Here is a 14,023-nt window from a genome sequence, read left to right as displayed (position 1 = left end):
GGGGGGAAGAAACCCCATCTCTACTAAAAATACAAAAATTAGCCAGGCATACTGGTAGGCTCCTGTAATCCCCGCTACTCAGGAGGCTGAAACAAGAGAATTGCTTCAACCTGGGAGGCGGAGTAGAAGTGAGCTGAGGTCATGCCACTGCACTCCAGCCTGGGTGACAAGAGCAAAACTCTGTCTCAAAAAAAAAAAAAAAAAAAGATTTATGGGGACAATGCCCCAAAGAAATCAGCAGTTTACAAATGGGTAACTCATCTTAAGAAGAGACGAGATAATGTTAAAGATGAAGCCCACAGCAGCAGACCATCTACCTCAATTTGAGGAAAAATTCATCCTATGTGCCCGAATTGAAGAGGACTGACGATTAACAGCAGAAACAACCTTCAACACCGCAGACCTCTCAATTGGTTCAGCTCACACAATTCTGACTCAACAATTAAAGTTGAGCAAACTTTCCACTCGATGAGCACCAAAACCATTGTGTCCCGTCAGCTACAGACAAGAGCACAGCTTTCCTTTTTTTTTTTTTTTTTTGAGATGGAGTCTTGCTTTGTCGCCCAGGCTGGAGTGCAGTGGCCGGATCTCAGCTCACTGCAAGCTCCGCCTCCCGGGTTTACGCCATTCTCCTGCCTCAGCCTCCCGAGTAGCTGGGACTACAGGCGCCCGCCACCTCGCCCGGCTAGTTTTTTGTGTTTTTTAGTAGAGACGGGGTTTCACCGTGTTAGCCAGGATGGTCTCGATCTCCTGACCTCGTGATCCACCCGTCTCGGCCTCCCAAAGTGCTGGGATTACAGGCTTGAGCCACCGCGCCCGGCCGAGAGCACAGCTTTCAATGGCAATTTTAAACAAGAGGTATCAAGATCCTGAAATATTTAAGGAACTGTAGCTGATGAGACGTGGCTTTACCAGTATAATCCTGATGAAAAAGCAATGGCTACCAAGGCAGAAGCGGTTCAGCTTCTGAACCAAAGTGGACCAGTCAAGAGTAAAATCATAGCAACAGTTTTTTGGGACGCTCCAGGCATTCTGCTTGTTGACTTTCTGGGGGGCCAAAGAATGATAACATCTGCTTACCATGAGGGCATTTTGAGAAAGTCAACCAAAGCTTTCTCAGAAAAGCAACTGGAAAAGATTCACCAGAGAGTCCTTGTCCATCAGAAAAATGCTGCTGCTCATTCCTCCCATCAAACAAGGGCACTTTTGTCAAACTTTCAATGGGAAATCATTAGGCCTCCACCTTGTCCTGATTTGGCTGCTTCTGACTTCTTTTGTTTCCTAATCTTAAACAATCTGCAAAGAGCACCCATTTTTCTTCAATTAATAATGTAAAAAAGACTGCACTGACATGGTTTAATTCCCAGGCCACTCAGTTCTTTAGGGATGGACTATATGGCTGCCGTCATGGCTTACAAAAGTGTCTTGAACTTGACGAAGCTGATGTTCAGAAATAAAGTTTATATTTTTTGTTTTATCTTTTGTTCATTTTCTCACAAACTTTTTGAAGTCTCCTCATACTATAGGTGCTGGTTTGGACAAATAAACTTTGGGCAACATTTTGGGGTAAACTGGGCCAATTTTAATATGGGTAAGATATAGGGAGATATTAATAAATAAATAATTTTGTTACAGTTCCTCATATATAAAACTACCTTACAAAATAGTTGTAAGGCCATACACAGTGGCTTATGCCTGTAATCCCAGCACTTTGGGAGGCCGAGGCGGGCAGATCACCTGAGATTGGGAGTTTGAGACCAGCCTGACCAACATGGAGAAACTCCATCTCTACTAAAAACACACAACTAGCTGGGTGTGGTGGCACATGCCTGTAATCCCAGCTACTTGGGAGGCTGATGCAGGAGAACTGCTTGAACCTGGAAGGCGGGGGTTGCGGTTAGCTGAGATTGCGCCAGTGCACTCCAGCCTGGGCAATAAGAGCAAAACTCTGTTTCAAAAAAAAAAAAAAAAAAAATGTACATGGCATTCAGTTCATAGTAATACTTAATAAAAGATAGCTGTTATCACTAGCGGAAAGTATACAAATTCTAGGGGCTTTCGTTTTTTAAGACAGGGTCTCACTCTGTCACCCAGGCTGGAGTGTAGTGGCATCATCATGGCTCACTGTAGCCACAACCTCCCAGGCTCAAACAGTCTTCCCAAGTCAGCCTCCTAAGAGGTTGGGACTACTGGTTGGCTAAATTTTTACTTTTCTTTTGTAAAGATGGGGTCTCATTTTGTTGCCCAGGCTGGTCTCAAACTCCTGGGCTCAAGTGTTCCCGGTCATGAATTCTGGTTTTAACCATTTACAGTCCTTTATCCTCTGAGACAGTAACTAAAATTTAGTCTTGTGTTGACAAAGCCATCTGTCCTGTAGGAAGTTCAATAATAAGGTCATTTCTCAAATGTACATTTCATTATTGTAAGCTAAGAATGATGATATGGTTAAGACGCAAAAACCAAAATGCGTCTTCATTTGTCTTTCAGTTCACCAAAGGCCTTTCGTGCTCTTCTATCCCTCTGGATCTGACCCTACAATGGAAAACAGAGGGCTGAAAGGTCACCAGAATGGCCAGCCATCAAAGGCGGTACCTGGCGCCCCACGATCTACAGGAGCTCTTCTCTCCCTCACCAGGTGCTGTGCTGCATTATAACCAGTGTTCCCTGATCATCAAGCCTGATAGTCCAATGAGGAATTACAGATTTACAGTATGGGAAAAGCCTACACCTACTAGTGGCATCAGGCAAGTCAATGTCTTTGAGCCTTATCTACACCGTATTACTATGGATCCTAGAGTGGAAGAGGATGACTAGGAGGATGAGGCTTAGTTGACATACCATATATTAAACCTACAGGACTGAGTCCAAAGCAATCTTCTTTTTGCCTTTCCATATTATTAGTGATGGTTACACATACCAGTAAGAACAGGAAATAAAACTGAGGAGAGAAGGAAAAAAATCCATGTTGAAAAAAAAGGAAATTTTAAATTCTATAAAATATACAAGTATGGGCCGGGCACAGTGGCTCATGCCTGTAATCCCAGCACTTTGGGAGGCCAAGGTGGGTGGATCACGATGTCAAGATATTAAGACCATCCTGGCTAACATGGTGAAACCCCATCTCTACTAAAAAATTATAAAAATTTAGCCGGCCACGGTGGCAGGCGCTTGTAGTCCCAGCTACTCATGAGGCTGAGGCAGGAGAATGGCGTGAACCTGGCGGGCAGAGCTTGCAGTGAGCCAAACTCACACCACTGCACTCCAGCCTGGGTGACAGCAAGACTTCGTCTTAAACAAAAACAAAACAAAACAAAAAAAAGACACAAGTATGATCTTACTCTCAACCTTCGTAAGAGTTGCCATTTACAAGAGTCTAACAACTAAAACCAGGATGTAAAAGAATAGGACAATGTGACTGGATTGTGAATTCTACACAAAGTTGGCACTAAGTAAACATTTGCTACAAAACAATTATCAATAAAGTCTATTTCTAATTTAAAACAACTCTACCTTGTAGCGGAACAATACAAGGTAAAGTCTTACATACCTTCAGCATTTATACTAAGTTCTGTTGAATTTCCTTCCGCGGTTGCATATGGATTGTTTCCAACCATTGGCACAAGACAATCAGTATAGAAGTAACCAATCTTAGACATGTTCAGTGTAGAAATAATTAGATCCATTGCAAGCTGGCCAACATTTCCAACAGATACTGCTGGCTGAAATTATAAAAGATATGTTCAGAAGTCACCAAAATTAGCAGCACTTTATTTTATTTTTTGAGACAGAGTCTGCCTCTGTCTCCTAGGCTGGAGTGCAGTGGCGCCATCTCGGCTCACTGCAGCCTCCTCCTCCCGGCTTGAAGCAATTCTCCTGCCTCAGCCTCCTGAGTAGCTGGGATTATAGGCGCGCACCACCACACCCAGCTAATTTGTGTATTTTTAGTAGAGACGGGGTTTCACCATGTTGGCCAGGCTGGTCCGAAACTCCTGACCTCAGGTGATCCGCCCTCCTCAGCCTCCCAAAGTGCTGGGATTACAGGCGTAAGCCAACACACCTGGTCGCAGCACTTCAAAAAGTTTAGACAGAAAACAATAATCATAGTATTAGTACTGAAAGCGTCATAGCATCATGGCTAGATATTGATTTTCATTAACTACAACTGCTGAGGCCTCCTCCACCTTTGAGACTATTGATTTAACAAATACTTATTGAACGCCTAATATATGTCAATTGCTGCTCTAGGCACTGGGAATGTAGCAAAATAAACCAACAAAAGTTCATGCTCTCATGGAACTTCCATTCGAGCCAGAGTGGTTTACCTGTAATAAAACAAACAGTAAAATATACAGTGGTAAGTGCTACAGAGAAAAATAAAGTGTGAGGATGTGTGTACATGGCTGATTTCAATTTTAAGTAGCGAGATCGAGGAAAGTCTCAGCCGAGTTGACAAAAGACTAGAGACCTGAAAAAGGTAAAGGAGACAGCCCTACAGAGAAATGGGAAAGACCATTCCATGCGGGGGGAAAGCAAGTGTAAAGACTACGAGGTACGAACAGAAGCTCTTTTGGGTCTTCTTACCATTTGCTTTATCAGTGCCTCTTCACGCATTCCCAAAGGCTGAAGTGACCGTTTCACACTAAACACACACACAAACTCTCTTTTTCCCATGATGTAAAATAATAAAGCTGCCAAATCTCTACCTACATCCCACAACATGTAGGAGCTCCACAAACTAATGGATGTCTCCACATGGTTAGGTCACAGGAAACTCACATTCTGCAAGTTCAAAACTATAAACTTTTGCCCAAATTTGTCCCCGTATTTTGTATTTTAGAAAAGTGCGCTGGGCATGGTGGCTCATGCCTGCAATCCCAGCACTTTGGGAGGCTGAGGCGGGCGGATCACCTGAGGTCAGGAGTTCAAGACCAGTCTGGCCTACATGGTAAAACCCTGTCTCTACTACAAATACAAAATTAGCCAGGTGTGGTGGTGCATGCCTGTAATCCCAGCCACTCAGGAGGCTGAGGCAGGAGAATCACTTGAACCCAGGAGGCGGAGGTTGCAGTGAGCCGAGATCGCACCATGGCACTCCAGCCTAGGCAAAAAAGAGCTAAACTCCGTCTCAAAAAAAAAAAAAAGTTCAACATTATTCACTCTACCTAAACTTCTTCCCATTCCCTTACCAACTACATCTAATACATGCCTAATTTTTATTGAGGTTATCCCCAAAGGATCCTTTTAACGTAGCTCCTCCTTCGCATTCTTCCAACAATTCCTTCTGTTCTCTGTCCTTCCGGGTGTTCCCTCAGCATGTTCTGCACTTCTCACTGTGGTCACCGACCAATTGCCTAGTCACCTCCTGTAATTCCCTTCTCAACAATTTTGACACTTGGGTTAAACTCTGTACCATCCTTCTCTTCCTCACTATTGTATTATGTCCGTCAGCAAGTAAACATGCTCTAATACCTTTCATTCTAGAAGATCTTGACCCCACATAGACCTCTAGCTCAGCCTCATTTCTTGTGTCTCTACATAGCAAAAATTCTCCAAGTCGCCCACAAAAACATAAGCAGAAACTTTCTCTTATTAAAAAAATTTTTTTTCTGAGACAGGGTCTCACTCTTGTCACCCAGGCTGGAGTGCAGTGGCATGATTTCAGCTCACTGCAGCCTCTGTCTCCTGGGGTCAAGTGATCCTCCCACCTCAGCTTCCTGAGTAGCTGAGATACAAGTGCAGGCCACCACACCTGGCTAATTTTTATTATTATTTTTTTTTTGTAGAGATGAAGTATCACTATGTTGCTCAGGCTGGTCTTGAACTCCTGAGCTCAAGAGATTCTCCTGTACTTGGCCTTCCAAAGTGCTGGGATTACAGGCATGAGCCATCATGCCTGTCTCTGAATTAATGACTGGATATATATATATTATACAACCCAAATCTTTACTTGTTTTCTGCCATTCATTCAGCCCACTCCAATATGGCTTTTTTCTTCACCACTTCACTGGTAACTGTCCAGATGACCACCATTAACATGTCGCTAAATCCAAACATACGCTTTCTTCACCTTACACACCTCTGGGCTACTTCTGACATGGCCACTCCCTCCTTTTTGAAACACTCTTCTCTGGGGCTGTGTTTTATATGGAGTGAATAAGAATGAGTTCCAGCTCTCTCCAGCCTTACACCACTCCAAATAGTGCATTTTCCAGTGGTGCCTTCTGGGTTCACAGGGCCTACAGCTTATTCTCGCAACGTGTCATTCCAAGTTCTTGGCAGTCTTCAAGCCCCCCATGCTTACGTGACTCTGTTACAGACATCTATCTTTCCGAAACGCCTACTTTCCAAATCTACTCCCAGCCCACAGCCCCTCCATCTTTTACTTACTACCTTCTCTATGAAGCGTTTCTTAACAAAGCCCTCTGAACCTTCCCTCCCAATTATCTCAGGGCCTTTCCATATCCTTTCAAACTTCTATCCTAGCATTTATTGCTCTTATTAAGTACACATGTTGTCAACTACACTGTAAATTCCTTGAAGGCACGCACCTAGTCTTATTCTAATACCCGCACATTACAGACTTTATTAAAACAATGAACGAATATGAAGAGCGATAAACTGCTAACTACCGGCAAAAGTCAACGTTTATTGCCCTATCAGTAGTTCTCCGGTTAACAACGATAGTATGCTAGCTCAAGACTGATTCTAAAACCAGTCGCAGAAAGACTTTCTAGGGTAAAACCGAAAGATGCCCCGCACAACGTAAGTACAGTGTATCCAGAATGTACGAACACATCATGTTTTACAGGAAACAGAGACTACAAATTGTAGACTTGACTACGTTTGGTTTTAGAGCCGACAAAGGTTCTATTTGGACGTCTGCCTCCGGCTAAACCTCCCTGTTTTTTCCGGCCGAGAACGTGAAATAGAAACTAGGGCCCTCTTTCTCCCAAGGCACCCCCGAACACCCCGGGTCGAAGTGGCGACACCGCAGGGGCCTCGCGAGGCAGCTGCCGCGAGCGCAAGCGGAGACTCACCATGAGGAGGGTGAAGCCGGCAAGGTCGGGGGCCGCCTCCCCGCAGGGAACGAACATGGTCGCAGTGGGGCGGCCAGCAGGGACTAAGCGTGACACTGGAAAGAACTAGGGCAGCAGGAAGGCGGAAGCCCGAGTCCCCGGGGCCTCGCGGGGCGCAGGCGGGTCCTTCGAGTCCCTGGGCGCCGAGCCCTGAGGGCCTGTCCAGCTAACTGCCGGTTCCGAGGGCAGAAAGAGGCCGCCGGGGAGCCGCGAAGAGGGGCAAGCGGCACTTCCGCAGACCCTAGCAAGCAAGGCGATGGGGTGCGCTGAGGTCTCGGGGTGCGGGGCCAGCGGGGAGGTGGAGCGCCGGGCGCAAACGATCAGGCAGCGTGCGGGCCAGCCCCGAGTGCAGCTTGTCCGCCACTGTTTGAAAACAGTTGGCGCCGCCGCTGCCGGGGCCTCAGTTCCAGGTCAGCCCCCGGCCTGACGCGGCGTTGCGTCCCCAGGGAGCTGCGCTAGGCGAACGGCTGCGGCGCTTTGTGCTCCAGTCGCTCCTAACGCTCCCTGGCCGGCCGGGGCCGCGCAGTTAGGGCGTCTGAGGCGGGGAGAAGCGGCGGGGAGACGCCGGCTGCCAGCATGTCGCTGCCTCCGGAGAAAGCCTCCGAGCTGAAGCAGCTCATCCACCAGCAGCTGAGTAAGGTGAGAGTCGCGGGCGCTGGGAGAGACCGCCGGGCCAAGCCAGGACCTTTCCCTCCTGCCCGGCGGCCCCGGGCCGACAGCGGCACCTGCTTGCCGAGACTCTAGCGAGGACTGCGGGGTGCGCAGCGCGGGGTGGGCAGAGCTTTGAGTTTGATGCAGGAGAGCGTCGTAGCCACCGAGAGAGAAAACGAGCCGAGCAGGTGCTAGCAAGAGTCTGGGGCGATAGAACGAGCGGTTTTGGCGTTTTAGGACGGCCGTGAGAATGAAGCGCTTAGCGAGCAGCTTCGGGAAGTCCAATCGAGTGTAAGTTGTATTTGGAGGTTTATATTCTGCTATAAGATATCAGGGTTTCTTTCTTTTTTTGAGACGGAGTCTCTCTGTCGCCCAGGCTGGAGTGCAGTGGCGCGACCTCAGCTCACTGCAACCTCCGCCTCCCGGGTTTAAGCGATTCTCCTGCCTCAGCCTTCTGAGTAGCTGGGATTACAGGCGCGCGCCACCACCCCTGGCTAATGTTTGTATTTTTAGTAGAGACGGGGTTTCACCATGTTGGTCTGGCTGGTTTCGAACTCCTGACCTCGTGATCCGCCCGCCTCCGTCTCCCAAAGTGTTGGGATTACAGGCGTGAGCCTCCGCGCCCGGCAGATATCAGGGTTTCTTCACCCCTGAAACATGTGGGTATTAGCGAAGTTGAACCTGGAGCTTCAATCAGCAATTCTCAAAGAAGTCATGGAAGAGAAGTTACTAAAGGATTTGTAATGACGGTATTTGCTAATATTTCGAAGCTCCGGAAGAACCTCCAGTCTCTGCAGCGCTCGCTCGACTGAGTACAAGGTGATAAAAGCGATCGCTTATGGTGCCCTTGTGTGCCAGGCTTTGTGCGAGGTGTCTAGCGTCTTTTATCTAATCCTCCCAACACTATTGTGAGAGGGCACTACACTAGGGTTTTCCATTCTTGTCGGTGACGAAACAGATTTATAAAGGGTAAATAAGTTGGCTTGAGGTTACACATCTAATAAGTTGAAAGCTGGTAAGAGTCCCTTATCAGTAGGCAGATCGAAGTATGAGAGTAGTAAGATCATGCTTTGATCTGCCTACTCCCCAGTCTGTTCTTTTGATTGTACTATACTCCCTCTCAGAAGATTCCTTTTGGTTGAGTGTTATTTGTGGAGAAATGGTAACAAAGGTGCCAGATAACCACTGGAGAGCATTTCTAGAATTTGTACTCAAAAGATTCATTCTTTAAAAGCTTACCTTTGTTCCCATTCAATTGTGGTAACAATTGTGCATTTAATATTAGCTGGAGAAACCTAAAACTTCAGAAGCAGTATTTGACTGCTTTGTGATGTTATAAATTGTAATATGAGTTTTCTACATAGATGGATGTCCATGGCAGAATAAGAGAAATCCTTGCTGAGACTATACGGGAAGAACTGGCACCTGATCAACAACATTTATCAACAGAAGATTTGATCAAAGCCCTTAGACGTCGAGGAATCATTGATGATGTGATGAAAGAACTTCATTTTGTTACTGTGAGTAATCTTTTAGGGAAATAAATGAGAGTATAAGTATATACTAATGCGTAACACCGTTTATAAGGTTCCGACGGGGGGCCTTGCCTTTTAGTGAAACCACTTTAAGGTCATTCTGTTTACTAGTGTCCTTGTTTCAGGTATAGGCTAGCTCTGCCCTTGAATATACCAAATAGTTCTGTGTATCAATGAAATTTGTGTTATATATCATATTCCGGTCTCTACAGTGACAGAATTTTCTTGTTTTCTAGGTCTGTTAATTTTGAATATACATACTTTAGTCAAATTAGTTACCCATAACGAAGTTCTTTTTCCCTGTGATCTGTAATTTTTTTAGATTAAGCATATTTTAAAATAAGCACTCTTTTGGGATGGTATTCTCTATGATTAACAAATTACAAATTTCTTTAAGAAAATAATTGTCCATAAGAGTCCTACAGATCTTTTCATACAAATAGGTCAATAATGGGATGATAGTCTCTCAGTGCAGAATTAGTAAGTAGGCCTTCGTTTGAAAATGAGGCAATAATGAAAACTGTGACCTCAATACCTGGGTAATATAATGTGAAAATTGGATGGACTTCATAATACAACAGGGAATAAGTATTTTAATACAGCACCTTTTTTTTTGGTTTTTGAAGTTTATGAACCCATTTGTTATAAAAATTGACCTAATAGCTTCTACTATGTGATGACACTTTATTAAAATCAGCTCATGGTGGAATTATAAGCATGTTATATAAGCATGCAGAAAGTTTACCCTTGTTGAAGGCATTAAGGATTTGTTTTTAGCTTTATGTGGATAGTATCACTTGAAGACAGTTTAATTCCTTAGCATTTGATTTTAGGAGTGACCAGTTACGTCATCTTTTATGCAGGCTTTTGTTTTCATTATTTTAGTTAGGCTAGGAAAATGAGGGGTTCTTTGTATTTTTTTTTTTTTTTTTTTAGTAGAGATGGGGTTTCGCCGTGTTAGCCAGGATGGTCTCGATCTCCTGACCTCGTGATCCGCCCGTCTCGGCCTCCCAAAGTGCTGGGATTACAGGCTTGAGCCACCGCGCCCGGCCATGAGGGGTTCTTTGAAAGGGCCTTAACCTGTTGTTAGGTTCAGTGCTTAGTCATGTGTATTAACATTTCCTTAACCTATAATGGTTTTCTAATTCGTTTTGCTTTTTTTCCTGCCTTTCTAGGACAGTGTTGAGCAAGAACTCCCTTCCTCTCCAAAACAACCTATTTGTTTTGATAGACAATCAACATTAAAAAAAAGTATGTACATTTTCACATTAATTTAGTTGTGGTTTATAGTAAATACTGATGTGCTGTGGTCTTTGGTATTTGATAGAAGACATTTCCATTTTTTCCCCCAAAATAAAATACTTAAAATTTTATAGTTAGCTAAAACATGGATTCTGTTTTGCATGAAGTATATCAGAAGAGTTAATGTAGAGCACAGTAGAAGCAAAAACAGGATCACCAGTTTCTTGTGTTTTAATAATATGTTTTATAAAAACTGTATAGCCTTGCTTTTGAATGGTAATATAATTATCTGACAAATACACTTGCTGAATTGATAATTATATGAGTTGGTTTATGAAGGTGGAGGAATGTTGGATAAGCAGCTAAGAAGCAAAAGTATACTACATGTTGGCTCTGATGCCTTTCCACTGGGAGAAAGTAGCCTGGATATAAACTCAGAAAAGAATAGCATGTTATATGGGTAGCTTCTCCCCAGGGTACAAATGATTCTGGTATATACAGTAATAAACTTATTACTCTTGCTTTTTTTTAGTCTTTGGTTTTGGGTTTTTATCTGTCAAGTTTTTATTTCCTAATGATTGATCACATTCTTTTAAGGTATTTGGCAGTTTCCTCATATATATTGCTACACTTTACAGCTAATATTGATCCAACACGGAGGTATCTTTACCTTCAGGTTTTGGGTGGAAAAGCTTTCTTGGAACATCTGCAAGAACCTGAGCCTTTACCTGGACAAGTTTGTTCAACGTTTACTTTATGTTTACATTATCGAAACCAACGTTTTCGTTCAAAACCTGTTCCATGTGCCTGTGAACCAGATTTTCATGACGGCTTTTTACTTGAAGTACACAGAGAAAGTTTGGGTAAGAAACAGTAATAAATCCTCATTTAATTGAGTAAATCTTTGTTATGTTTTATTGTGAAACAGTAACAATGACTTTTTCTGTAAGAAGAGATTTGTAATGGAGGAATCTCTAGCCTTTCATTTCCCACTGCTCTTTTCTTTTTTTTTTTTTGAGACGGAGTCTCGCTATCACCCAGGCTGGAGTGCAGTGGCCGGATCTCAGCTCACTGCAAGCTCCGCCTCCCAGGTTCACGCCATTCTCCTGCCTCAGCCTCCCGAGTAGCTGGGACTACGGGCGCCCACCACGTCGCCCGGCTATTTTGTATTTTTTAGTAGAGACGGGGTTTCACCGTGTTAGCCAGGATGGTCTCGAACTCCTGACCTCGTGATCCACCCGTCTCGGCCTCCCAAAGTGCTGGGATTACAGGCTTGAGCCACCGCGCCCGGCCTCCCACAGCTTTTTTCAATTTAAACTACTATCAACCTTCTTGCAATATTCTGTTTGCGATTCATTTTCCCTGGAGATTATTTTTTGACTGTTTTCATTGATTCTTTAGTAATACACACTTAAATACCTATTATGTGCATAGTGTTATGCTAGGCAGGTGCTGGGATGATATAGTGAAAAACGAGACATGGTCCTTCTCATTTATAAAACATAACCAGATTAATGATGTTATGTAACTTTTAAAAGTCAAAGTTTAGGCTGGGCACGGTGACTCACAGCTGAAATCCCAACACTTTGGGAGGCCTAGGTGAGAGAATCATTTGAAGCCAGGAGTTCAAGACCAGTCTGGGCAAAGTGAGACACTGTCTACAAAAAATAAAAAATAGGCTGGGTGCCGTGACTCACGCCTGTAATCCCAGCGCTTTGGGAGGCCAAGGCAGGTGGATCACCTGAGGTCAGGAGATCGAGACCAGTCTAGCCAACATGGTGAAACGCCATCTCTACTAGAAATACAAAAATTTCTAGCCAGGCGTGGTGGCGGGTGACTGTAATGAGCCGAGATGGCGCCATTGCACTCCAGCCTGGGCAACAGAGTGAGACTCTGTTTAAATAAATAAATACATAAATAAATAAAGAGTCAAATTTAGATGTGAACATATAACTGTCATTTTGGTTTTTTTCTCTTTTTTCTTATTTCTCCAATAAAGCATATAATTCTCATAACTAAATTTTATGCTACTTGATTCCTGTAATTGTTTTACACTATGCTTCTTTCAGTAAAGGTATTTTGTACATTTTAGTTGTCAATATGGAAATCTTTATATTTGTAAACTAAGCAAAGTTTCAGAATATGTCTTCAGAATTTTAGATTTAAAGATGACTGAAACATTACTAAAATTTATTTTTTTCCCCTTTGAAAGATGTTACCCTAATAAGGCAATTAATAGGATAAATTGCTAGATTCAATGTGCTGTATTTTTCAGTTGTATGTTGATTATACAGTGATAATTTCTGGAGGTTAAAGGGATTTCTGGAGGTAGTTCGGGGATTAATGTTGACATACTTGAAGGCTTTTTATTGTAGTAGCATATACTTTAGTTAAGTATTTTTAAAGAACAGACTGATCTCATGAATCAGAAAGCACTGATATGCTGTAAGTTACTGGATAATTCATCACAATTTGCCAGTCTTCTGAAAAGTTAGTGATAGAAATAGGACTGTATTTGTATTTCCAGTTTTTTCCACGCTTTCTGAGACATTAGCAAATTGTTCTGTTTGGTTTTATATAAGCTTATTATTTAGTATATTCTTTAATAAAGGTATTATTTTATGTTGGCCTAACTGAATATGTAGTGTGGTATAATTTCGTTTGGATTATATTGCTAGGTGATGGAACCAGAATGGCTGATTCAACAACAATGTTATCAATAAGTGATCCAATTCATATGGTGCTAATCAAAACAGACATATTTGGTGAGACGACTTTAGTAGCCTCGTATTTTCTGGAATGGCGATCGGTTTTGGGCTCAGAAAATGGAGTGACCAGTCTGACTGTGGAACTTATGGGTGTAGGTATGATGATTAATATGTCATTGTTAACCTTTTAATAGCTATGGTTCATTTGTAAATAGATTTTATATCCTTAAAATGCTTTTATAATCCAAGAGGGAAACCTGTAAAATAGAATTTCATTAGAGTTACAATTGGACCCCAGCATCCTAGTCTTGAGACTATGTCTTGAAGAATAGTATCATTATAGCACTTCACGGTCAATCTGACCTTGTCTTAGGAGAAATGGTTTTTTCTGGAAAATGAATACAGGAATTTTGAGGGTTTTAATTTCAAGTTCATTTGATACAATGTAAGGCTATAAAGAAAATTAATATTCTTGACACACATACAAACTTATGTGTGTCCAGCCAGCACACCCTGGAATACATCCCCTTTGGTACCAGTGATTCTTGCAAAATATGGAGTAGGTGTTCTCCCAACCTTTTACAGTGTGGGTGAGTGAGACTTGGAAGAGGTAATAATTTGCTCAGTGTCAGTATCAAGTACTCCTTGAGGGCAGAGCTGGTGCCTATCTTATTTATCACAGTCTCCTTGGAATCTTGCATACTGCCTGCTGTGTAACACATATTTGCTAATAAAATGAGAAAACAAAACCTACCAATGTTTTATCTATAACATAAAATGGAATTACTTTGGTTGTGAACCTTAGTCACAG

General features: G+C 43.0%; 2 protein-coding genes across 7 annotated transcripts in view; one reads left to right on the top strand and one right to left on the bottom strand.

Moving 5' to 3' along the window:
* Positions 1-2,882: 2,882 nt before the first annotated feature.
* On the bottom strand, positions 2,883-7,336 carry LOC108515753 (proteasome assembly chaperone 2-like). The gene is made up of 3 exons (XM_017852891.1): positions 7,038-7,336; positions 3,548-3,719; positions 2,883-2,938 (listed from the first exon to the last, which is right to left on the bottom strand). The coding sequence occupies exons 1-3, from the start codon at positions 7,092-7,094 to the stop codon at positions 2,898-2,900; spliced, it is 270 nt and encodes an 89-aa protein (XP_017708380.1). The 5' UTR covers positions 7,095-7,336; the 3' UTR covers positions 2,883-2,897.
* CEP76 (centrosomal protein 76) overlaps positions 7,287-14,023 on the top strand; it is a 39,499-nt gene continuing 32,762 nt past the window's right edge. For 2 of the 6 annotated variants that reach the window (XM_017852886.1, XM_017852885.1), the window contains exons 1-7: positions 7,628-7,715; positions 7,875-8,018; positions 8,498-8,546; positions 9,092-9,247; positions 10,438-10,513; positions 11,143-11,367; positions 13,183-13,368. In XM_017852886.1, coding sequence (XP_017708375.1) covers positions 7,978-8,018; positions 8,498-8,546; positions 9,092-9,247; positions 10,438-10,513; positions 11,143-11,367; positions 13,183-13,368 — 733 coding nt within the window. In that variant the 5' untranslated portion in view covers positions 7,628-7,715; positions 7,875-7,977. Of the gene's footprint in view, positions 7,338-7,362; positions 7,716-7,874; positions 8,019-8,497; positions 8,547-9,091; positions 9,248-10,437; positions 10,514-11,142; positions 11,368-13,182; positions 13,369-14,023 lie in introns of those variants that run through there. The other 4 variants (XM_017852888.1, XM_017852889.1, XM_017852887.1 and 1 more) reach the window with 4 other exon arrangements.

The sequence above is a fragment of the Rhinopithecus bieti genome, unplaced genomic scaffold, assembly GCF_001698545.2.
Source record: "Rhinopithecus bieti isolate Rb0 unplaced genomic scaffold, ASM169854v2 scaffold_35884, whole genome shotgun sequence".
Taxonomy (NCBI): domain Eukaryota; kingdom Metazoa; phylum Chordata; class Mammalia; order Primates; family Cercopithecidae; genus Rhinopithecus; species Rhinopithecus bieti.
Note: the sequence above shows the minus strand (reverse complement) of the source record. Positions and strands in the feature narration are given on the sequence as shown.

Excerpts from the sequence above, each read along its gene's own strand:
- LOC108515753 (XM_017852891.1), bottom strand. The coding sequence starts at position 7,094 with ATGTTCGTTCCCTGCGGGGAGGCGGCCCCCGACCTTGCCGGCTTCACC. Across the intron at positions 3,720-7,037 it reads CCGGCTTCACCCTCCTCATG|CCAGCAGTATCTGTTGGAAA; the intron begins GTGAGTCTCCGC and ends TTATAATTTCAG. Across the intron at positions 2,939-3,547 it reads ACTTAGTATAAATGCTGAAG|TTTTATTTCCTGTTCTTACT; the intron begins GTATGTAAGACT and ends TTCTCTCCTCAG.